At 41.1% G+C, this 25,792-nt stretch overlaps 1 protein-coding gene across 1 annotated transcript in view; it reads right to left on the bottom strand.

Moving 5' to 3' along the window:
* Positions 1-25,792, bottom strand: part of CLASP1 (cytoplasmic linker associated protein 1) — a 168,384-nt gene that overhangs the window by 74,644 nt on the left and 67,948 nt on the right. Inside the window, exons 9-19 of the mRNA XM_054278250.1 lie at positions 12,950-13,102; positions 11,924-11,997; positions 11,175-11,267; positions 9,660-9,805; positions 8,800-8,935; positions 8,006-8,076; positions 6,972-7,031; positions 6,178-6,255; positions 4,160-4,327; positions 3,292-3,341; positions 1,956-2,126 (exon numbers count right to left, since the gene is read on the bottom strand). Coding sequence (XP_054134225.1) covers positions 1,956-2,126; positions 3,292-3,341; positions 4,160-4,327; positions 6,178-6,255; positions 6,972-7,031; positions 8,006-8,076; positions 8,800-8,935; positions 9,660-9,805; positions 11,175-11,267; positions 11,924-11,997; positions 12,950-13,102 — 1,200 coding nt within the window. The remainder of the gene's footprint in view (positions 1-1,955; positions 2,127-3,291; positions 3,342-4,159; positions 4,328-6,177; positions 6,256-6,971; positions 7,032-8,005; positions 8,077-8,799; positions 8,936-9,659; positions 9,806-11,174; positions 11,268-11,923; positions 11,998-12,949; positions 13,103-25,792) is intronic.

A 25,792-nucleotide genomic window follows, 5' to 3' on the forward strand; every position in this document is an offset into this window, starting at 1 on the left:
TTTGGGTTTTTTTTTTTTGGTTGAGGTTTTTTTTAGTCCATACACAGGTCACCTTGAACCAAAAGCAGAGCTTTAAACAGAGAAACCCACATAACAACTTAGTGACCAGAGTCATAAAAGCAGACTAATGGTTTTTAGCAGGGAGGAGCTCAAAGAGAAAGTGAAGAATACCCCATGGCATCAAAATGAGCAGGACAACCATGCAACACTTCATGCAGGTCACCAGTGAACATGGATGAGAACCAGGTAACACTTTGAGAACAGAGACCAGGTAGGGCAGTACGACTGTGGACACACCTCAGTTACACACAGACTGCTTACCCTCGGCTTTACTGGTTGTACCATCTTTAGGCAAATTAAAGAAAAGTAAGGACAGGGTTAATAGGGAAAAATCAGTAACATCAACAGAACTGGGCACTATATATTAGCTAAATAAATATGAAAAAAAAATAATTAATACAATTAAAGAAATGAAAAAAGTTGGACCAAGCAGCAAATCAAACCTGGATGTAATGGAAAAAAACACTTGCAGGCTTTCCCTCCTGCAACAACCAACCTTTGCCCAACTCCATTTTCATTGTTTGCCTCACCATTTCTCTCATGGGAATGTGCGGGTGATACATGTCCCTACTAGCTAAAAAGGAAGCAGGATCCTTCAGGAGCAGCCATGCTTGCATCACTTAAGAGTGACTTTGCTACTTTTCTCCTAGAGCCTGGTTAAAGAACAAGACTGACACTCAATTCAGTCTCTAAGCTTCAAGGACCAAGTCAGCTCTAAGTAGATACTTCCTCCCTCTTCATTCTTCCTTATGAAATAAGACTGCTTGAAGGCAGTGTAGCCACTGGAGCCAGAGTGCAGCACAACTCAAAAGTGACTGCATCTGTAAGCCCACCATCATGGGATCAACTTCATGTTCTGTATCTGCATGTATCTGGAATGTATCTGCATCTTGAACCAAGTAAGAACAGTTTAAATCAGAGTAAGAATTCAATTCTGAACTGAATACAGCCAACACACCTAAGCCAAGGTAAAGCATTTCAGATGTGAAAGAAACCTGTCTGAAAATTGAATCCATAAAAATCATCCCTATATAATTTACCACTTACTTTTTAACAGGTTAAAGAGCAAATGTCCTACATTAAAAGAAGAAACTCCTCAACCCTTCTCAGTGAAGACAATGTACACAGCTTAAAACAAGAGCACAGACACCTGAGTCTCTTCCCTATTGTAAAGGTAGATTGATGACAAGTCTGGGATAAGATTAGTGTGAAACCAGCAGAATGAGGAAGGAGCTCAGATGATCAGCTCTGCTCACAACTGAGATGAAGCTCAGCAAATACGATGTCAATCTCTGCCTTGCATTTCCTCCTCCGTGACTCCCTCGATGGCAACTCCAGGAGAGAAAGATCCAATGCAAAGTTTGTTTTAAGAAACCCTGAGACACCTGAAGGAGATACACAATGCTCTGAGGGAATAATGTGACATGTGCCTATAAACCAAAGAGTCAGCTTAAGGAACAGATACTTCTATCCTGCCTGATACCACGGCAAGGCCGACCTCCTCTCTGCTTCTCCATCTTTCTCCTTTGTGAAACAGAAAGGGAGCAAACTCAACTAAGATGTACTATTCAAAGCATAAAACAATGGAAAAGCAGTTTCAGGAAAGGAGAGAAGGAAAAGAAGGAAAAGAGACAGGGGAACATGTCAAAAGGAATTGAGTAGCACTGTCCTCAGTCTGTGAGACACAGATTATTACACAATTCAGAACTGTTGCTTCAAGTCAGTTCAGCTGTATATTTTTTTTCCCTTAATCCCAAAGGGCAAGAGATCACACACTGATCCTGGAGAGCTGGTAACTATCTCAGAGGCACGTTCTTCTAGTCAGAGTTTATTATTCCAATAAAACTGCGAGGCACTAAAGGAAGCTAACTGCAATTGTAGAACAATAGATTTACCTAGTGATGCGTATGACCCTGGGGGCAAGGCTGCAGCAGAACTGAAGGGGGTGGATGCTCCAGCAGACGTCACTTTTGACTTGGCACTAGCTGCTGCATTCACATCGACGTCACTGCGGGATCGCTGCAGAGATCCTGGTGTTGACACAGATTTTGTACTTACTGTAGATGCTGCAGATGGGAGTGGGAGATCCAGAATAAAGAAGATTAATTTTTTGAGCTGTGTGCTTCAAAGAGCCTGACAAGCAGTTTAAAGTACTATTTTTAACACTCCCTGCTGGCACTGAAATACCTCAACTAAGAATGCTTTATCAGGGCAATGTGGGCTTCCCCACACTGCCTGCAAAGATATTTCATCAATGCTGCCCTAATACTACCTCTAAGAACTTTATCAAGTTCTATAAGCTTAAATGATAAGATAAAAAGGCTGTCAGGCCAGTAAAAAGAAATGTCTAACAGAGTGTAGATGGGAAAGTTCAACCACAGTACCCATCACTGGCATCTGAGAGTTGCTGGCCAAAACAGACCTGCAGGTCCTTCAGTCCAGGTTCTAATAACTTCCTTCCCAACACCTCATCTTCTCATGAGGATCGTTGTTCCCATCACTTGTTGATGCTCACCCTCTTAAGCATGAAGCTTGACTACTCACTCAGCTGCAAGCAAACATGCATTTGTGTGCACAGTCAAGTAGGTTACACAACAACATCTCCTTGAATCAAAGGTCTCAGTAGTTACAGACAAACCAGCCAGAACCCAACCTTGGTCAGGTGTAAAAGGCAGCTTATCTTTTACAAAGTTTTGTCTATTATATTCTATATTTAAGTGTATTCTTTAGATTATTGTATGCATTTACATAGGACAGAAAAGCTGTACCTAAATATTCCATCTGACAAGAAAAACAGATTAGCAATGAGATGGAAATTAACAGTGTAGAACTTGTGTGCAGACACCTCCAGTAAGTGCTGAAACCACAGAGAATAAATAACAAAAATTGTAGAACTGAAGGCATTATTAGACTACGTAGCTGCATGTCTTAGCATCAGCAGCAGTTTATTCAAGCTATTACAAAGCATACCTTGGCTACAATTTTCAAGGCTTTTTGGGCTTCCCTTCAGGTGTAAGAAATTATTGATTTACTAACTTATTTTAAAAGCATTATTTTATCAGCAGCTGATGCACAGAATATGGTGTAAATTCCAAAAGTAATTAAGATTTCTACCTTCTGAGCTGCTGTTTTTTACTGAGCAGTAAACAGTGATCAAAGCTGGTTTTTGATTATCACAATGTCACACTTCCTCAGCAACACCTAAGCACATTTTCCAGCTCCTGTTCTCACCTCTTGATGTTGTACTTCCAGTAGGACTTCTTTTGGCAGACAGTGGACGGCTGGAAGTTAATACAAACACTTATTAAAACAAAACTTGTATTTCAGTCACTAAGAGCAGTACAATTCTGTTCCATCAGCACACAACTAAGCTAATAGGAAATTATTTATATGCAGGAATAAACTACCAAAGTTTGTTGTTTAAGAATACAGCACCACCATGAAATTATTTATAAAAGCATTAAGAAATAAATTAGTACTCACATTATTTGTGCAAAAAAAAAAGGATTTTAAGAACACTTTTTGTAGATTTAAAAAGTTACACCAGTAAGTTATGGATATTTTTCATACAGGTCTTATGCTTAAACCACACACATTTGGAGTCTAAGTTGATTGTATATCTGAGAGTAGATAAAATACATACATTCAACATAGGAGTGACATAAGTTACAACTCAAGTTTAATTTACTCATTTTTTTTCTTTTATCTGGAAAGAGACAGACTTACACCTCTAGGCTTAATGCTAAAGGCAGAACTTCAATCTAAGAACTGTTTTAAGCACCTGAAAGGAATAACTAACAGTATCTGCTGAGCACAAATAACTTCCTAGAAAATTATCTATGGAGTCAAAATAATGATTATATTTTAAAGCCAGTACAGGGTTTATGGTACAGGGTTTTGTTTGTTTTTATCCAACACTGTATGAACAACTGTATGTTGTTCATACAGTGTTGGATAAAAACAAACAAACAAATAAATAAATAAACAAACAAATCTATTTTGGAGTAACAAGTGTAGAGTCCAAAGAATGACCAGATGAGCCAAAGCAACGTGATGGCTCCCTTCAGTTCAATGGAGAGGCAGTGACACAAAGCCTTACTTGAGACTCTCCTGGGAGCTGGAGGAGGAGCGATCCGACTGTGGGAGGGACACGATGCTGTCCGAGTTCTTCAGGTGGGACTGCAGGGCCTTCTGGTAGGAAGACTCCAAGGTGTGGTACAAATGCTCTGCCTCTCTGCTGAAGTGACTGTGGAAACCCCAGTAGCACCTGGAATGAGGCACAGCACTGTGAATACACCCCGGTCACACTTTAGGGGCTGTGGCACAAAGGCACAGCCAGAGCCCTTCCCACTATACCCATCAGTGGAGCCAATGCCCAGCCATTTCCAAGCTCCTACTGCCCTGACACATTTAAGACAAACAACTTTTTCAACCATTGTGTTGCTCAAACAGCTGCACAAAGACAAACCAAATAAAAGAACAATTTGGTGCATTTGTTGTAAAAGCAGGAGTAGCCAACAACGCTGCATTAGGGAAGAAGCCCTAATCCCCCCAGCTGTCTCCTGCACATGGGAGACTGCAGGCCCACCAGACTGACACTAGTTTGGGACTGGGTGTGCAGCAGCTATTTCAAAACCTGCCAAAGGCAGAACACACATGAATGGGCCTGATTCAGGAAAACACCAGCTGCTGTTTTCTTCCTTAAGTTTAACCAACAGGTCCCCAAGAATGCTGCAGAGACATGTCTCTGTACTGAGCTGAGGATGCTGCCTGTCTTTCTGGAAAAAAAAAAAAAAAACCAAAAAACAAACCAACAAGAAGGAAAGAGATGATCACGTGCACTTCAAACCAGTGCCATGATGAAAATAAAAGAGCATTTTAAGATGAGGGAAGAATTTCTCTATGATTCCAAACCTCCTGGCTGATGGCTAAACACTATTCACTCTTGAGGCACAAAGGAGATGAAGACTCTCAGTACTTTTCAAGGGGCAACTAATGGGCAGTTCAAGAGTAAGATCATCAGATCAAATGAATCAAGAATTGTTTGTGTGACAGCCAGTCCTCAGAGAAGCCACATGCACTCTCACATCACAAGAAGAAAACAAATTTCTGTCTCACAATCAGCCACACTACTATTGAATAAACATGTGAAGAGAGAATTAAGCATGCTCTCTGAAGTCCCATGCCATTCTCCTTGCTGTCTATTCAGCTTAACTAGTCACCCACTGTGAAGCCTCAGTGACTACTGTAATTTTCAGTGATGGACATGCTGCCTCTCAAAAGGATTTAAGCATCCTACTGTGAAACACCACTGCTTAAAACACAGCATTTAGATTAATAAAATTTATTATTCATTGTTTTTATGTTTTACACTATCGTCTTTCTGCAGAAAAATGTTCCTGTAGTGTTCTGTTCAGAAAAGCAGGACCCTGGTATACAGCACACTACTGTAAGTATGATCATATTGATGGAAATGCATAAGATCTTCAAAAGAATAAAATCAATTGCAAATATTAAAATTTCCTATAGATATACACAATTTTTTTTCACTGTCATAAAATACTACCTTAATTTAGGGTACCATTTAGCAGTGTACTAGCACAAGGACTTTGATTTCAAGAGTAGCAAATAACAGGATAGAATAGGCTACTTCAGTGGGATGGGACCTCTAAGAGACATCAAGTCCAGCTGCCTGACCAATTCAGAACTGACCAAAAGTTGAAATCTGTTGTTAAGGACATTATCCAAATGCCCCTGACACAGGCCTGGGGCATTGACCATTTCTGTAGGAACCCTGCTCCAGTGTTTGACCCCTCTCTTGGTAGAGAAATCTTTCCTGAGGTCCAGCCAGAACTTCTCCTGTCAGAGTTTCAAAGCATTCCCACCTGTCTATCACCAGATCACAGGAACAAAGGATCACCACCTCCCTCTCTGTTTCCCCTCCTCAAGAAACTGTACAGAGTGTCACCCCTCAGCCTCTCTTTTTTTCCAACAACTGGGAAGTCAGGAGAATGTATCTTGACTGGATTTTTGTCTCAACCATGCAGTATCACTGACTCACAAAACAGGGGCAAAGAAGGGGAGGAAGAAGAGACACCAATGACAGCTTCCACTTACTTTCTTGCCTCTATCCTGGCTTCAGAGTCTGCATCATGAATTCCCTTCTTTATTGTTTCAGCCAACACTGATATGTGTCTGAAATAAGAAAGAAAATATTATCCAGCAGTTCAGAAAGATGTGCCACATTTATAAAGAAATTACTGATTTGATTTTGCCTTGGTTTCTGAGAACAAACAGTTCACCACATCCTTTCATTGCCATCAAGGATCTTTTGTGCCCTTTATTTATTTATTCTTACAAGTCAAGTTTTATTTCATCCACACTGCTGTCTAGGAGACAGCAAGCAGCATCCTTCATAGGCCTTTACTTAGCTATCCAAAGTGCCTGGATTCAAGAACAGTCTCCTAAGCCCTAAACAGTCTTGTGCAGTCTAGGGCTAAGGAATTGTGTCCCAGTCTCTCTTTGCACAATTACTGGTCACTAGTCTAAAGTAATTTAGAAGTCTCAGAAGGTCCTGATAAGACATGCAGCAGATTTTACCTCATCATCTCACTTCAGAGTGCAAAAGGAAAAAAAAATTCTTAAACAAAAGTTATTGAGTTCAGAGATTCGCTCAGCCAGTTTTCCAAGGCTGGCATAGGAGACATACCCACCAAACTCTGAGAGAAGTACAGAACAAACAATGTGTGTGCATATGTGCCTCTTTTGGATGGCAAAAACATCTCTACTACAGCTACCTAATATGGTCTTCTCTCATAATGATCCTTTCTGCAGAATGTCCCAGGAAATGATCTCCTTCTCTCCAGATAAATAGGACAGAACAAACCCACTGGTATTCATTCAGAACTTACCTTTCTAAGGAGTGTGTTTGCCACTCCTGCAACAGCAAGTCTAAAAATTCAAAGCAGCGCCTGAGAGGAGAGAAGAAAGAGAAGAAATGCTGAGTTTAAGTTAATTGGGGCACACTGGCTTTGCTATACCTGACTCTAAACAACACCAAGGTTTGCTTAGGAAATGTTTTGGGACATCAAAATTCAGTGTTGACCCCAGTAAAAATATCAACAGCTCTAAAAAACCATTAATAAACAGTCAGAAGTATTAATTGGAGGCAGCTTACTATAGAGAAGCCTGAAGAGAGGAAATGCCAAAAAACAATTCTGGAAGCTTCCTTTTTCAATAAATAGGAAAAGGCCCAGGAGATTGACACTGATACTCTGTACCTCTTAGTCCAGGCTTCACACAGAAACCTCACAGTTTGCCTCATGTGGGGAGAGACCTTTCCAATGCTAATCTCCTTTCCTCACTTCAAGAACTGTAAGGCACACATGTGCTGAAATGTGCTCACAGTTTGTCACCAAATACAGCTACAAAGCCCTTCCTTTTGTCTAACTCAAAGAGAGCCAGTTAATGCACAAGGGGGAGACAAGAGTCTCCCAGTGAGGTAGTGGACTGAAGCATGTAAATTCCAAGTGCAGAAAGGAACATTAGACCATTCAGCCCAGCTTCCCTTCCAGATGCTGCTTTCATGTAAGACTGATCTACTGGCTCAAAGAAAAGAAGCCACTGTAACAGCCAGCAGTGGGGAAGAGGAACGTGTGGGTAAAAATGCCAAAATAATATGTTGTTATAACAACATGCAAGGACAACAATTAGTTTAAAAAACATTTCTTCTTGTGGAAAAATGCCTTTTCCTCTCTGCAGTGATGCAGTTTACACAGGATAGCTGACTTTTAATCTGAAGTCAAATCATGGAGAAGAATGAGATTTATGTTATAATAAGTAAGTGTGTTTTCAACCCTTTTCACAAATAACAACAAGCACATTCACATTTTCAGAAAGCATCTATTTACTATTAAAAAGCAGTAAATGCAAACTCAGTTCTCACCTTCTAACTGCAACAGACTTGGAGGTACAATTACTGGTTATGATGGGTATTAACCGAGGGATGTGCGTGTGCTGGAAGTAAAGAAACAAGAACAGGAAGAAATCTTTACACAGCAATTCCATAGCATGAAAGACCATCTCCTTCAGCCACCTGAGCTCAGTACTCAGATCCTTACTGTTGCTCAATACTTTAAAACAGAACTGCTAGATAAAGGAACACTAACAGATATAGGCAGACTTTTAATATCAAAAATATTTTACAATTCATCAGCTAAAATACCTTTAATAAGTACTTGATTTTCTTCTTAATAACACTCTCTAGAGTCAAGTAGCTGAAGTCACTGTGGGAAGATCTAAACTGCCAATGGTGAAAATTTTAGAGACATTAGGCTACCTACAGCTTACCCAATGAATCACTAGGCAGGAGTCACCACTGTGAACTAAGACTTTTGAGAAACATGGACTGTCTGTGAGGTATTTTAGAGCATAATTAAGAGGATGAGTCTGTGCTGCAAGGCTGGTCTAACACCCTTTCAAAGAAAAATGTTTGCTCAGCTCTTAGAGAGATGGAAATATCTTGCCCTGCAAAAAGAAACATTTCCCCTACTATTTTAGCAGAGCTTAAGAAGCATCATCTGCACAAGGCTGCAGAACATCTGAAACAGCCAAGCCCAGCACTATCAGAAAAGTAGATTAGGCATTAATCTCATTTTTATTGCAGCAGCATTCATATTTCATCAGAAACACTGCAGTGTTTGGAAATTATAACACTGTTCTCTTTTGATGTATACTTACTCGAATGATTAATCTAACTGCTACAACACCAGAAGTGGCCATGACTTTGGCACTATTTGGAATTAGATTAAAAATTGTTGGCATGATGGCTTCTGCCCCATGGTCAAACTTGTTTCCCAGAACTGATGACAAATGTCTGAAAAACAGAATGAAGTCATGCTGGTAAGTGAACTGAAGATAAAGCAAGTCAGACTTGTACAGAACATGTGACATAAGCGCATCTGACATCTCAATCTTTGCAACTGTCACCTCCTCTCCAACTCCAAAGGACAGATAACACCATGTTTCAAAAAACAGTTCCTTTCATTTCAAACTTGTGTCCTATATTCATCTGAACACTGAGAAACAGTAAGGTCAGCATAAAATAAAGTAACTAGCACAGCTAAAAATTTATTATCAACCAAATGGGATCAAGGTGATAGAATATTTTTGCTATTTTATACTTTATATTACAACTTCTCTAAAGCTCCCTATTTAAAAAAAAATGTCAGAAACACTGCAGCACACTTTTTCTTGAAGTATTTCACAAAGGACAGACCATCAGGAATAAAAACTCGCTCAATCTGAAGCAGAAGAAAACATAAACATTGCCAGCTTTAGTGTTCAATGCTTCCCTACTTGTGCATGAAGGCATGGCTTGCTCATTCATTCTATGCATCCCCCATCAGCATTGTTTAGTACTCAGGAACACAGCTTGGCAGAATTACAATTAGTGGCCTACATGATGGAGTTTCAAACAGATGCAGAAAAATCATGTTCTAGCTTTAACTATTTGGCACTAGCTGCATCCTGTGCTTTAACCAATGCCTGATCCTTTTCTTCTACATCCCATTTCAAGCACACACAGAAAATAAACTCACCCCAAGGTGATACAAGCCTCTCTGACAACTTGAGAGCGCAGGTCTTTAGCAGATAATTTAAATGCTCCATCCAAAAGTCTTAAGTGCTGGAAGAAGTTATCATATTCTGCAGCTCCAGCCAAAAGTAAGGAGCGGATCTTTTTCAACTGTTAGGAGTATAAAAGAAATCAGTGACTGTTAATGAGCAGCAAATATAACGACAGTTCAAGACCAATAGCTGGTTCCAGGTTTCTTGTGCAATTACAAGACCAATAGCTGGATCCAGGTTTCTTGTGCAATTATTCATCAACATGTATTGAGGAAGTTAATTCTTGATGTCCAAGTAATTTTATTATTTCCTATCTTATATTCAACCCATGGTTAGTTAACATATTAAGTACAATAAGCTAAACATCCTTGCTAACTTAGAGAAATTCAGAAGTGTTGCATTCAGCTACTCAAATGGTATAGTTAATAAACCAAACAATATTTTTTTAAAACTAAAAGGTGTCTTGAACATTCCCCTTTGTTCCCTTATTTACAGCAGCTTCTAATGTTTAGGTAATCTCATAGTTGACTCTTGTGTTAAAAAGATATCTAGACTTAAAGGGCATGGTTCACACTGAGGCCTGGGTAATAATGACAGACCCAGAATGTGTCCATTGACTTCATTAAAAGTTATCTGGCTCTAGCAGAAGGGGAACCTTGACCCCATCAAAATGGGAAATTTCCTATTAATATTACAGGGACCACCATCTCATCCTACAGACAATCCTCTGACACCTTCTCAGGCCCTCCCATGTACCAGTGCATCTGCACATGGGCTCAATTTCAGCTCCCTGTTACTCAGTACAGAAATAAAATTAAACAGAAGTAAGCTGAATCAGCCCAGTCTGCCACTCAGATCTGTAATTCAGGGTTTGACAGACATGGCAAAGCTGCTACACCAGTGATGAAAGTCCACTGTGTAGACAAGACTGCACCTATTTGTATCATGAAAACACAGCTCACCTCAGTAAATAGTATTTGGTCTTGACATGCATATAACACCCAATTTTCCACTTCCACACTCCCACAGTCATATTTATTTATTCAAAACTTAAGTGTGCAGATTCTTGCTGAATTATTTTACACCTCCCTTTTGCAGAAGTATAAATAAGTTCTCTGTAAGCAAAGTAATTTTCTGCCTTATCAGGTAAGTTTTAAGATATTCTGAGTAAGACTTGACATTTTGATCTTAGAACCTGCTAGCAAATTTCTAGCTTTGAACCTGGATTTGCTGCACAACTTCCAGTTCAACCTGATGCTGTCTCAACAGACTCTTGTATACCAAATAGCAATTTTCCTCACAAATGTGGCTTAAATTCAGTCTGAAAAGGAAACATTTCTCACAAGTTTGGGGGAACATAACAAGTGCTCACCACTAAAACTACATTCCAGCCTTAGTCTGAGGTTTTCTCAGTAACCTCAGTGGGATTAAGCTCAGTGTAGAAAAAGTTTCTATTAATAGAGATGCTATCTAAATTCACGACTTACCGCAGAAACTCTCTGTTCCCAGTCATGTTTATCATCTGACAGGATCTCTCTGATCTTGTTTATGGATTCCTCAAGATCCCGGCTGGAATAAATCTACAAATTGAAATACAGAGTAGCACTGTAATGCAGGGTTTACTCCATAAAATCAGATCACTTCCCAACTACATTCTTATGTCCTTTGCACCTCAATGCTTAAACACCATGTGCTAGCCTTGGACACAATTGGCTTTGCACAATGCAGAGAATTTACACCCATTGTCTGCAAGTAAAAACATAGCAATTATCACAAGATTATTAAAGGATCATATTGCATTATTTTAGTATAGTTTCACAATTTTAAGCAGCATTTCTGCAGCTACTAGTGGCTATATTAGTCAAAACCTACAGAAGATCATGAGTAGACACATGTGCTTTTCAGCTGTCCCAAATATAAAGCTCCAGTGAAGGAGAGAGGATACATGAAGCATCTCAGCCATCCAGCTAAATCAGCAAACATGCAGTTTTCACACAACAGCAGTGATCCCTGAGACACAAGTCACCTTTACTGCTTTCAGTTCCCAGAGGGTTTCACATAAACTACTAGCACACCCCACCATTTAAAACCTGCCTCCCTTCACCTTCTAACCTGCTTTCCCCTTAAAGATTTGCCAACATCACAATGAAGCTCAATTTAACAGTGATTAGCATGAGATCCTATATCCACCTTCTGCTTTTTAGTACAGCATGGTTTAACAGTTAACTCGCCTTACCTGAACTGTTGGGACATCTTCAAATGCCTTAATGAAGTCTTCTTCATCCACAGCACCTGCCCCCTCTTTGGCTGCTGACACACAAATGAAAAAGCCTTTTCAATCTTGTTATCAACAAGAGAATCAATTAAGAACCACCAGCTATCAAGGCACTTAATCAGGAGAAAGTTCACTACCCATGCAGCCTGGGAGTGCTGCAGATGTAATGAAAGCAGAGGCAGGGAAATTCAATCCCAGGCACTGGTGAGACATTCAGGGCATCCTTTGACTCACAGGCACACAGGGCACATTAGAGAAGTCATTACAGTAGTCACTCAACAGTTAGGGGACACAGTCTGAAAGATGAAAGGGAATACTTACTTTAATTATATGGGAGACTTTATTTTAAAGGATTTAATCCCATCTATAATAGATGAAGGTGGAGATCTGACAGGTGCACAAACAGACGAACGATAAGGAAGATAAACAGTCTCTGGAATACTAATCAGATTAGAGACTGCCTGATATAGGGAACTTTCTCCCTTTCCCTAGGACACTCATAGAATTAGAGCTACATGCAGAATAATTGCTAACATTCAGAATGACTGATCAGTATCCTTTCTGCACCTTCATTACCAGAAATGCCAAAGAAAGCCAGTGTGTCAGGTTTAGACTGCAAGGGCTGAAGTGTGGCTATATAGCTCATGTAGCTATAAGCAGCCTCAGTTCAGATAGAGTTGAAACTACAAAGGCAAAAATCTACACACTAGAGCACCAACATGATTTACTTATAGCCCTCAGTGCATACCTACACAGGTGCAACCTCTCACAAAATGCAAAATAAATTATGGGGATGTGGAGATTGCCTGGAGATTCATCCTACCAGACTCTGGTTGTGGCATGCAGAGAACACAAGACATAATGACTGCATAAGGAAAAATTTGTTACTGGATTCTGGGGGCCAGTCTGGAAGTGCTTGCAAGAAGCTCAGTATGAACACTGTAAATACTTCACAGGCACATCAATTTACACAGGCTATTGGCTTACTTGAAGACTTGGAGCCCAGAGGTGCAGAGCCAAGCCTGCGGGTAGTGCCCATCCCAACTCTGCGAGAGTTTGCAGGGGCCTTTGAAGATGTAGAGGAGCTGGCTGAGGAAGGTCTGTTCCCATCCACGGAGTCTTCATCATCAAAAATTTTATCTGTCAAAAAAAACCCATTCAGCTCTAAGACCAATGAAGCAAAGGGATGTCATAAGGAACATGACTATGTTATGGCAAACATGCTACATTTTCCAGCCTGCTCTGCCTGCTCCCATCTCAGCAGTGTCCTCATGCTAAAATCCAGTTAGCCACGGAATAGCACCAGCTCACTGAACCCAATACTTGCCCACTGCAGCCACTATGTTATAAACTATTCAATAAATGCATTCAGATGAAAAGAATGAACTTCAAATCTACAGCAAAAAGATGCAAGCCCCAGAAAATACTTGGGGTGCTGACAGTCTGCAGCTCTCACGTTTATGTCTACAATAACTCTTTTGACACAGACTGTAGTGAAACTAAAACCACAAGCAAATCCAAGATCCAGCAGCAACTGCCTGCACCAGACCAAGGATAAACAGTCATTCAGGAAAGTTCATATGGTAACACCCATGTTGTTGATGAACCACAGACCATTAATCACAGACCCATCTGGAGCTACAAATCCCCTTTAACTCTTTAAATTAACACCAGAGATTCCTTAAAAGAAATACAAAAAGTTTCCTCAAATTCATGAAAACATAATTATAAGGTGCATTAAACCTTACAGAACCTTCTGTGTACATCCAACCTCAGCCTCTACCACCAAATGTGAACATAAATTAACTAAAAATGAGTTACAGCCGCTTTGATTCTCAGTCAAGGTTACTTCAATTACAAAGTACTGCTTATATTGCAGTTTTACACAGATTAGCTAATTCACTTGAAAAAACAGCCTTAGGTTGAAAGGTGACAAAGCAGTTGGGCAGCTGATATAGATGGAACACGTAATTATTGAGGCCAGAAAGCCAGCTCAGCCCCCATCACTCAGCATCTCCACAGGAATACTTCATTCAAAATTTGAGATCAGCTTCATGCCCATCCCTCTCCAGCAGCCCAAGGTACACACTCACTCTCCACCAGATTAGCAACATTTCCTTCACAATTTTCACTTGGCAAAAAGTCAAGCAGGTGCTTTAATCCATCCCTGCTCAGGAAAGCATCTGGGAACATCTAGTAACAAATACAGGCTCCTAGTGAGACACTAATGAGTGAAATTTAATACAGGCTGAGCTTTCTGAAAGTAAAAAAATAACTTGATAACAGGCATATTCTTGGGGAGGCAAAAGAACAGGAAGAAAAGCCTGTTTTGTTCTCAGCTCAACCACCTTCAGTTTTCTCTGCCCTAAGTGGCACTGGCTTATTAGCAGCTGGACACAGGAGAACTATCATGTGAAAACCTACACCCCCCCATTTCTGATATGCAGTAGTGCACATCATGCCATACACCAGTCACAACTCAATACTGACATAGCAGGTACACAAAAGCATCCCAAAAGTGAAAAAAGGTGGACAAGGACATCTCTTCATTTTGATGTTTAAGATGTCTTGAAATATGGGAAAGAGCTAGGGGGAAAAAAACAACTCTAAAGGAAAGGGGTAAAATAATAACTGTTCTGTTACTGTACTATTGTTCAGGAAAAAGTGAACAAGGCAAAAGTGAAAAGAATATAGATAAATAGATAAATTCCAGGTCACACAGCTGAAGAGAATATAAACCACAATTAGGATGTGGGCTGTCTCTTTAACACGGTGCCTGAAGGCAGCCATGGAGACCGTGCTATCTCCCTATTGACACCAGTCTTGTTCTGACACATGTAATTCAAAACTAATTTGAAAAGAGCTCAGGGAACAATCATGAGAATGATTAAAGGATTAGAAAATATGTTTTTAATTCAATTAAATGAAAATTCTCTGCAAAAGATTGTTTAGTCTAGCCAGATTCCTAATAAGTTGCTTGATTATGTTCTGTGTTAACACAGCTACTGAAGATTTATTAACACAGTTTTCCAGTGTGATTTATTAATATTTTTTCTTACCTAATAGAAAAATATACAACAAGGCAACTGGCTAGAGGTTAAAAACAAATTAAATTCTGAGTTGCCTTTTTCTTCTCTCTTCCCCCTTGCGCCCCCCTTCATTTTCTGCAATAATCACAGGGCTGACCCTCTGTGAGGTTAGGAGGTGCATCACCCAGTGAATTCTACCACAGGCAGTTCTTAAAAAAGCAAAACTGAATTTTTTTCCCCCCAAAAGACACAGTCTAGTTCAAACAGGAATTATTTCAAAAACACTACTTGGTGTGAGTTGCACCAAGGTCAGGGCAGATCAAAATAGGCTTTAAAATGTGTAATCTCTGAAGCCTCTAGGACAAGGTTTAAGTGATTCAGAAAGACTTGGACAGCCATTCAATCAAAAAACTTCAAGCAAAACTTGTTCCAGGTGCAATTGTTTCAAAAGCTCCTATATAAATATTTAATAAACTATTATTTGACATGTGTGTATTAACAGCCAGGAGAAAGTCAGTCATATTTGAAACAAAAGGTACTTTTACTAGTTCATAGCCTCTTCCATCAGGTAGTAAAATTCTCCATCAGCTGCATTTCAGACTATCTGGATGCAGCCTTAGTTAACTCACTTCCTCTTCTATATGCATTTTCAAAGCCTCAGCCCGCTGAAGGGAGAAGAGGGTGTGGTTTCCTATTTCAGATAATAAATCAAAACTAAAAAAAATCCAGATATTAAAGGCATTGCACTCCTGTAGTATTTTAGCAACTAAATAAGACTATAATTTCTTTCTAAAACAGGCTTTTCTGAGCATTAGCAAAAAACACAACACTCCAAAAATCAAACCAGCCCACCCACAGTTCTGGGGATGACTGGATTGCAATCGCATCTTCCTGCTCATTAAGTCTGTAAACTAAGCATTACATATTTATCAAACCAGAAAACCCCTTCAACAACCCAACAGCATTTTCTCATCTGAGCAGTGCAGAATGACAGCACCACGTTCAGAACTGCACATCAAGTCTGCCAGAGCACGTGTGCAGAACAGAAAGAGAAACAAAGAACAGAAAGGAACCTGGACAAGGAGTACAGAAAAGAACAGAAAACCAAGCTACTATACATTATTGTTACAAACCCTTTTTTTTCTTTGCCACCCATTGATTCCTGCTCATAATAATAATTTGAACCAGGATCATATTTTTCATCATATCTGCAAATGGCAAATTCAGCATGGGTGTAACTCTCAGGACACCTGCTGAGGTGCACTGAAGCGGGATCAGTGCCCCACTCTAACATTAAATAACCATTGACATTCTCCCATCCCAAGACACCCCCAGTGCTCTTTTATAAGGACCTTACAGTACTCTCTGTCAAAGACATGCCCTCATAAAAGAGGCCTTTGTCTGCTCGCCACTCTGCTGTCTCAGAGACAGAGAGAATACAATCTGCTTTACGTTTTTCAATTCCTTTACATTATTTAAGAAGAAGAGAAAATTGCTTACAAGTACATATCCTTCTGCAAATAAGCTTCCTCAACATTCCTTCATATTTTCCATAGCGTGCCCAGATGTAAGAGTGCTTCACGGAGCGCCGCGGCTTTCAGTCCACAACATAATCAATCATTGCCCCTCGGATTCATTAAGCATGCTGTCTTCACACGTGGATTTAAACAGCCACGGCCTCTGTCCTCTCTCTCTCTATGGCTGCAGATCTGCACAATTCTTATTAGCAACACCCATTTCAGCCCAGCAAACTTGGGTTCACTTCTAGGGAGCAAATTCCCTACTAGCGAGGGGAAGCCAGGACAAATAATCCGGGATGAAGATGAGCTGAGTGTGCCTGGCTCGGCTGCCTTGCACTAGGAGCCAGCCTGACTTTATCCCCTGGGAAGCGCTAACAGGAGCATCTCAACAGCTGTCATCATTTGTCCATGACGAATAAATTTAGTCATTATTCATTTTAAAACGTAACCCCTTCAGGTCTGGCCAAGGTGAAAAGTGGGGAGAAGAGGCTGCTACTCAGGAACCATGGTAAACAAGGGCCAGCACTTCCCTTGCCTGCACCACCAGCCTGGGACCTTTTAAAGCAGAGCCTCAAATGTCCTTTTCAATGAAAAAAGATGTTTTCTGGCTTTTAAAAACTTTAGGATGTCAGATTCAAATCTTTTAGTTATTTGTTTGTAAGCTTTAGAGAAGACAGACACTCTGTAGTGATGACAGACTGGGAAGAGAGCTTTCCATCACATCTGTTCCTCACAAAGATGCTCCACTACGGTCCTCAGATTTGACTCTGTAAAGGACTAAACTTGCGCTGGGCCCACTGTGCCCACTCATCATCTGTTCCATTTCCAAGCATCAGAGCAGCTGAAACAGGCAGGATGGGTACCTCTTGCATGAATCACCTGCAACACTCTCAGAAGAATCCCACTTTTGGGTGCAGATGGAAGTGGACAACACCAGAGGAGCTTGCCTCCCGCCATTCCTATGGCAAGCTCCACCAGGAGCAGACAGGTAGCTGCTAAAGCTGACAAACATTACAGCACTTCCAGATTCCATGCTCAATCCCCACTAGGTGGGCAAAGCCCAGCTCCCTGAAGATCTGAGAGCCCTTTACAAGCCAAGAACACACACCAGCAAAACTACCAATGCCAAAGGAAACAGGGTGTGTTCCTCTTTAATCCTTTCTGCCAGGCACAAGTCCATGAGCACTGGACCATATTTTTGAGACAGACACCCCTTTGACATCTCAGCTCATGCCCTGCCCCCAGGGCAGCATCTGGCACCTCCATCTCCAGCTGTGACTTCTGCTGTCAACTTCTGTTGGGAGTCCAAGTGAGACAGCTTCAGCTGAGAAGCCTTTTCCCATTAGCACACATGAAATCCAGGCATGGCTTAGCTGCAAGGCTGTCCAACTCCAACATAGTTGCTGTAGAGGTTTCTCCAGGAAAATGAGTTTATAAACCCACTAAAGACAGAGACATGCATATGGTCCTCAGCAGGATTAAGTGTTTAAAAACACAGGAGTGGCAGCTACAGGCAGAAGTCCATGGGCACAGCACATCATTAAGGTTTCCTGCTTGGCCATCTCCCAGTGTCCCAGCTGCTCTCCCTGGCCCCAGACACAGCTCCTCCTTCCCACCCTCCACACCAGGCAGTGTTTTGCACCTAAAAAGCCACGCACTTGGCCTCAGTGACCCTGGTCAGTCCTGCCAATGCCACCTGCCCCTCTCCCTCCCATCATATCCAGTTATCCCAGTTTGACCCAGTCACCAGCTCCAGTCCCAGCCCCCCCCTGCTGCTGCCTTCTGGCACCATGTGCTGAACCTCCTCATCCCCTTCACAACTGGCTTTGGGAGTCCCAAAAAACTGACTGCAGCGTGAACTGCTCCAGGGGCTGTACAATGACAAGGACATGCATATCACCCAGAACCTTGGCTTTTTTTCTCTTTTCTCATGTATCATCCTATTTAAGCTACAATCCACATCATTATGGGTAGGAGATTTTCTGAATAAGGTTTCAACAATGCAAGTCTAGTCAATGTATTTATGGCAATAATAAATACAATAAACAACACACCTGCCATCAGCCACAGGTAAGGTGGTGCTTAGAGACTCAGGCCAAGAATGTCAGGCCAGGCAGGTGCAAAATGCTTTTTGCTTTAATGATTCTTAAACACCATGTGCTTTTCATTAATCCCAAATGCTTCCATTTTCCCTCCTTAGCAAGGAAAGCCATCATCTTGGTTGCTGCCTCATTCTGTCTAATCACTACCTAATGAATCTAACAGGTCCTCAACGTTCTTATCACAAAGGAAAAGAAAAATCCTCAAAGAAGTAGCAGCTGGAATTGTCTTCTGCTCCAAATACGTTGTATTTACATATGCTATTGTTCTAATACACATACTGCTTAGACCCAAGCACCCAACTACAGCAATTTCAGAGTATTCATGCCTGCCATCCCTCTGTAAGCAAAGAACATTTAGGCATAGAAATCATTTACAAAGGACATTCTTGTTAGTGAGGAACCCTATATTTATTAAAACGATATCAGTACGATAAAATTAACTTTACCAAACTGGTATGAGGGAATTGTTGCACACATTGACCTGACCACATCCAACCCCAGACTAGGCAGACACAATAAGCATATGGAAAGTAAATTCCAGCTTCAATCTGCAAGAGTAAGCAACAGCCCAGCAACACCCAAAATCTGCTCTCAGGGACTGGCCTGGTAAGTCAAACAAAATCATCCTGCAGAAGACTGATCTGAAATAATGCAGCTAATGATGATTTAAGTTACTTTTCTGAGGGACATTAAAATTTTCAATCCTGGAATCAGATTACTCCAATTTAAGATGTAGCCATGATGGATGGCTGCAAGCATGATTGAGAACAAGAATTTTAAAGACTTGAAGACAAGAGACAAATAAAAAGGATTTAATGAGCCTGTTTACTTCAAAACAGAACTTTTTTTAACCATAATGTTGACAGTATTAATGCCATCATGTCAATAAGTCACAGCATGCCCCCTCTAATACCATCTATGAGTACCAGCACAACTAAGAGCACAGCAAACAAAACTTTAAAGAAACTTCTGTTCATGAAACTAACACACCTGGAAATGGGAGTTTTTAAAAGTTAGTGAAACTGTCACTTAGCCAGTTTTCAGCCATATGAAACTCTCCATTAGCTTTAAGCAGATTTAGAAAAGAGGTGGTACAAATGTTATATTTCTGTCAGCTTTATTAAATTAAATATCAATAGCAGACAACATAATAACTATGATACTGAGTGAAAGAGTACCAGCTCAAATAACCAAAATAATCCACAAAAGCATCAAATATTGAAATAAACTCATTAAGAGGTAGGAAGTTTCACCAATTACTTTACTACAGTTCCTAGAGACACCTAAAGGAGAATCAAACACCCATGTGCGAGGAGCTGCACAGACACAGCCTTTACCCCATAATGATTTTTAAAAATTAAGTAACTGGGAGACAGACACAGACATGTACATGAGGCAAAATCAAAGTGGAGAAGAGACAGAGATAAGGATTTACTTTCCTCAAAGTAATCCTTGGAAATACAATATTCCCACAGTGCTTTTTCCAGCCAGCCACACAGCCTTCCCCCAGACCTCAAGAGCACCAGGAAATCCACAGCGCATACCTTGGAAAAACACACCCACCCCAAAATCCCACACATTTACATAAAGTTTCAATTTAAAGAGCAAAAGCAGCTTCTCCCTGCCCTGCACTTACCCCTGAGGTTTCCCAGAGGTTGGTCATTATGCCTTGTGGGGCACCCACCCTCCATCCCTGCCAGGCTGTCCACACATCTCCCCAGCCTTCACAAACGCCCCAGCTATTTCAGAGCCTCCAACACACTCCACACCAGGGTGCTGCTGCTGTGGCTTTCCCTGCTGCCTGTGCCAGGGGGTGCTGCCCCACTTCTGTTCTGGACCCTTGAAAATACCCTTTAAATTGCATTGCCTTATTACTCCCTCCTCACTGCGCTCTCATTAGCATAATCTTCAGAGATGAAAGAGACAAAGTGGGTCCCTGAGCCCTAGAGATACCAATCAGTGAGAAAGTCTGATCAGGGAGATCTTTTAGAGTCAGAAAACATCTTTTGACAGAACTACAGGAATGAGCCTTGTCACAGCCTCCTGTCACATCCAAACTGCAGACTTCACTATTTCCCACTTTAATATTAATCCTCTGTGCTGCACTCCAGTGGCAATGTTAAGATTTTGCCTCAGCCTTACTGAAGTTTAATTATTTATGCAAATAATTATATAAAAGAAAGTGAATTTTTCTGCTTTCATTCACAAGACAGAAAAATTCCATTCTGCAGAGGCACAGGAACTCCCTCAGGCACCATTTCCATATGCACACATAACAGGGATGTGTCAGGTTAAAGAGCAATCCATGAACCTTCCCCTTCCTTGCTCTCACCTCCATCTCTGCATTTGCTTATGGCAACAGCCTGGACTCCCTGTGTTTGCAGCAAGCCAACATCAGGATTCAGGCAGCAAAGGACATCAGCATCACCCAGCTGCTGGTCACCCACACTACATCCAGCACCTCAGGCAACAGCCTCCTTTGCCACGTCTGTGACCAGCTTTGCACAGCATTCACTTTAAAAATTATATAAATGTAACTAAAAGGCAGAGCCTTTCAACAAGAGCAAGAAGTATTTGTTGTTATTTTAATGTGTGAGTGAACTGAGACAGAGCTGAGGGACATTCTCAAGGGTGTGAAGAATCCAGGGCACTGCCAGAGCCTAGATTAAGCTCCATTCCTGAACAGTTTTTTTGTACTGGTCTCTTTCTCTTCCTCCGACTAAAGATGCAAAGAGTGCCACAAATGTTTTCTTATTTTCACAATATTATCTTCATAACTGCTCTATGTATATTCAAAAAGTGAACATTTGCAAATGGCTTGGGAAAAATAGAAATAACATCATATATTAGAATCAAAATATTAGAAATAAAAATTTTAATTTAGTTGTTCTTACATGTTGCTTGAAGCTTAGCCACACCTGAAACTGAGTTCTCTGTATTTCCCAGGGTTGGCACTACAGGAAAACAGCAACCAAGACTAAACCAAGCTCCCAGGGAGACACCTGCTGGCAGCAGCCTGGGGCTTATTTGCCAAAACCTGAAGGAACAAGGAGATACCTGTGGAATCAATATGTGTTATTTTGTCTTACCTGGACTGCCTATACCCTATGGAACTCAATTAGCAGGCACACCAACAATCTCAAGCCTTCCAATGGACAGTGTTTCTCAGCAGTGAGTGGCAGGAGCCCCATGTGCAGACAGGGCAGGTGACTCCAGCCCCACAACCAGGTCGAAATTTCCAGCTATTTGCACCATCTGCTGCCATGACATCACAGGGTGAGGCACCTCTCCAGCCTGCACTGCCCGGTTGGCATTCCCTGCACAGATCCTTCTGCCTCCTCGGGCAATAATGACCAGTGCAGCTCACCTCACGCTGACAGCCCCAACACCATCATTGTCAACACAAGGAAATTGCAGTTTCTACTGTTAGCACTTATCACTTCCTGAAGGGATGCTCACTCTCAACACACAGAACACCGAGGTGTAAAGCACTGACAAGGAGCACACAGAGCTGTTTTTGGAAGGAAAGAGCATCCTGACATTTCTAAGACAAAGCACTGTTACAAAAAAAGGCAAAGGCATCTTATTGCCTCCAGTTACACAGAGCACATTGGGGGGGGACAGAAATGCTGCAGATGCCACTTCCAGCCACCACAGAACATCCTGCAAAGCCTGCTAATGCACCAAGTCCTGCAGAAGAAAGCTTTCTAGAGATATCTACAAGGAGATAAAAATGCCAAGCTGCAGCCCTGTTTCTTTTTGGGTTAATTCTCAGAGGATGGCTGGGTCAGTGAAGCTAAGCCAGTAAGCTGAGCTGGAGGGACCGGGGGAAGCTGCAGAACCAGCCCTTCCCAGCACCTTCATTTATGTTTATTGGCAATCATTAACAGGGACGTGTTGCTCAGCACATCCTGTGAGATGGTGGGGCATCTAAACTTTCCAGGCAGCCACCTCTGAGCCAAAAAACAAAATAGGTGCAGTTATCCCAAAACAATGAAGGAAAAACCAAGGCTGTCAGCCTACAGCCTGTACAGCCACAGAAAACAGGAGCCCTCTGTCCCAAGGCATTCTATCTGTCCCATTAAAGGCTAATGCAAGAACATGGGTACTGCACTGGCAAAAACTGTACAGTGTTACACTCATCACACGTCAGTGATTCCCATCCAGAATGCCTGGCCTGATGCATAATTAATGTACTTTAATTCGATGACCATTTAAAATACTGTCAAATGCTCAGTGGGCAATAATCATGAGATAAGAATGTCTTAGACTGAAGGCAGTTGAAAACTATGGAACAACTCCCCAGCCTACATGCCTTTTGAGAAAGATTATCAACTAGTAAAACAGGCATGACCAGCATGATAGCCAGAAATTTCTACCATAAATAAATGCTTCATCTTTATAAAGATCCATACTACTACAGACTGTGAAGACACATATACAAGCAAAGCGTACAGACAAGTTCTGTTTATTTAAGAATAATCCAAAGTTGAATTTTATGATCCAGGCTATGCTCTGTAACCAGAAATGGTTACCAAAAATGGTCTGAGGTGCCTCTGAGCTCCTGCCACAATGGCTACTAAGTTAAAGAGTTGGCTCTGTGATCTCCAGAGCATCCACTAGAGCTGTCAGCAAAGGAAAGGGATGGGGAGCCAGACTTGATGCTGACGCTTCCCTGGAGATTCAGCAGCTCTGCCGGCCACTCTCCTGATGCACTGGAAGGCACAAGCTTCTGCCTACTCCTAACTAATAAAAGCAGGACTTGGGAACATTCCTGTCTCCCCACCACTTCAGTACAGCTCCCTGAGAGCAAGCAGAGCCTTTGAGAAGCTGCTTCAGCACCAGTACACCCGGCCAACATTTGCAGCCCAGGCCAGCTTTTGCAATGTCTGCATGAACACATTCGACTGCAACCAGAGCTGAGAGCAGCAGCTCCTTAGAGCTGGGGAGAAATACCCATTCCCACTCACATCACACTCACTTGGGCTAACACTGGCAGAGGGAAGCAATGGCTTCCTGACAATCAAGCCCATTTGGTTTTTACCCCCCGTTTTAAAGAGAATAAACACGGTAAATGAAAAGCTAGCATTTCACTTTTCTCAGGATCATTGTAGAAAAATCTTATTGTATTTATTATGATCACTCAAGACCAGTGACTCCAAAGGCAGCATTGAAAATGTCTGGGGTTTTTTTAAGATGCAAAAACAAAAACTAGTGAATCATATGAGAAAGGTTTTACTTTAAGTGGAAAAATGCTTGTTCAGTAATTTTTAGAATGCATGCTCACTGGCAGTAACTTAATAATACTACTCTGCACAGATTTGTGTATGATCTAGACAGGATTAGTTCCACTTTTTTGGCACAGTGGAAACAAAGGCCAAGTACACGTGAGGAAGCTGACTGCAGGTGGTGCAGAGAAGTCAGAATTAGAGCAAATGCCAGAAGATGTATCAGAGTATATAGATTTCCTTTATTTAATCACCATCACATTAGGCTAAATTCTGCTTCCAGCTCTATACCTATAGGATGGAGGGGAATCCAACAGCATGCAGAACTTTGCAGGATTTTTTTAAAGTTGCTATTATCTCAGATTTTCTTCTATATGGTTTCAAGTGAGCATAGAGAGGTTTCAGTACATCATCTAGTAGCCTATTTGACAGATACTTCAGTACAGCATATGGTTTCCACATGGCTGGCTAACATAAACAATTCAGACTGATATTTAATCTTCAAATAAATATTTAAGCTTCAAATAAATATAAGCACAGTCTGAATGCTTCATTTACAAGTGGAAAGCTCCAATTCCTGAGATACATCAATTTCTTGGGTGTTTTTCACCTGTCCTTCAAAGCCTCCATTTAAGAAAACCATGGGCTTAAGGAAAAAAGTCACAGGAGAAAAGCACCAAAACCGAAAATGTGTCACAATTTATAAAATATTAATAGTCAGCAGGGCTTCTGTTTTCCTGAAGTTTGTTTCATCCACTCCTCAACACCTTTAAAAGAAAAGGTAGATCTTCATTCCTTCATCCACGTTCCTCCCCACAAGGAATCATCATTAGGTACAGCAAATAGAGCAGTCATACTCAGAGGGAGAAAAGCAGACAAAAAGGTAGAGTGAAGACATTGCTGAAACTTTCCTTCCTTTTGTCATTAATTACTTCAGCCTACTAAATTTGGTATTTATATTTCAGAGGCAATATGAAACTCCAAGCAAGCAGGGGAACTTTAATGTGCTACAAAGAAGAAAGCCTCTTTCTCAAAGTGCTTGCAATATAAATAATGCATAGCACAGACAAAAATAATTACTATTATTTGACTATATTATTAGACTTTATAAAAAAATAAGCACAAATATCTCTCTCCTTCTCTTTTAAAAGAAAAAGGGCAGTTAAAAATACTAGTAGTTGTGTCCTAATCAGTTTAAGACATTCCTGCCCAACCCATTTTTATTTGGCTTCAGCCAGTGCTGCTGTTCACTTTCTCCCCATGGCTCAGCACCCTTTTTCAACCCTCCTCAGGTCCCTGCACCTAGGTAAAACTTAAGCCTGTCATCCAGCCATCCAAAACCATCTGCCATGACTGAAAGTTGGACTTAATAATTGATTCTGATCACAGCTGGTCATTTGACTGCTTTAGTAACCATGCTCTTTTCTTCCCACATGTATGTTCACAGTAGAAGACTTCCACAGCTGGTCTGTCCAAGAAGTAACAATGAAATAAATCAGTTTTACCACATAAAGCCACTTACTGCATCACATAACAGTATGTCAGGATCAAATAGGAAATTCAGATTGAAAAAATGTGTTTGGTAGACCAGTAAAATCTTGATTCATCTGATCTGAACTCTGCCAGTTTCTCTGCTGTACCTCCTGTACTACTTGACTCTAATCCCAACACCATCTCACCTACAGGAAGAACTAAACAAAAGGACTAAGGGCAGACTTGTTTTTGACCTTAATCTCTTAGTTTTAATCAAGTTCAAAACTTGCTAAGAGGTGGTAGAAGCTCTGAATAAACATTCACAAGCAAGCAGATTCCCTCTGGTTCAAGGGCAAAGTCTGTCAAGTGAAAAGGAAGGATGAGTTTGCCTCAGGACTCAGACACACAATCAAATTATTGCTGCTTAACAAGTTATAAGACACCAGCTGAGCCAAAGTAGCAGCCCTTGAGATGCTAT

The sequence above is a fragment of the Melozone crissalis genome, unplaced genomic scaffold, assembly GCF_028551555.1.
Source record: "Melozone crissalis strain CALT ecotype California unplaced genomic scaffold, PUWL_Pcris_2 ptg000023l_1, whole genome shotgun sequence".
Lineage (NCBI taxonomy): Eukaryota > Metazoa > Chordata > Aves > Passeriformes > Passerellidae > Melozone > Melozone crissalis.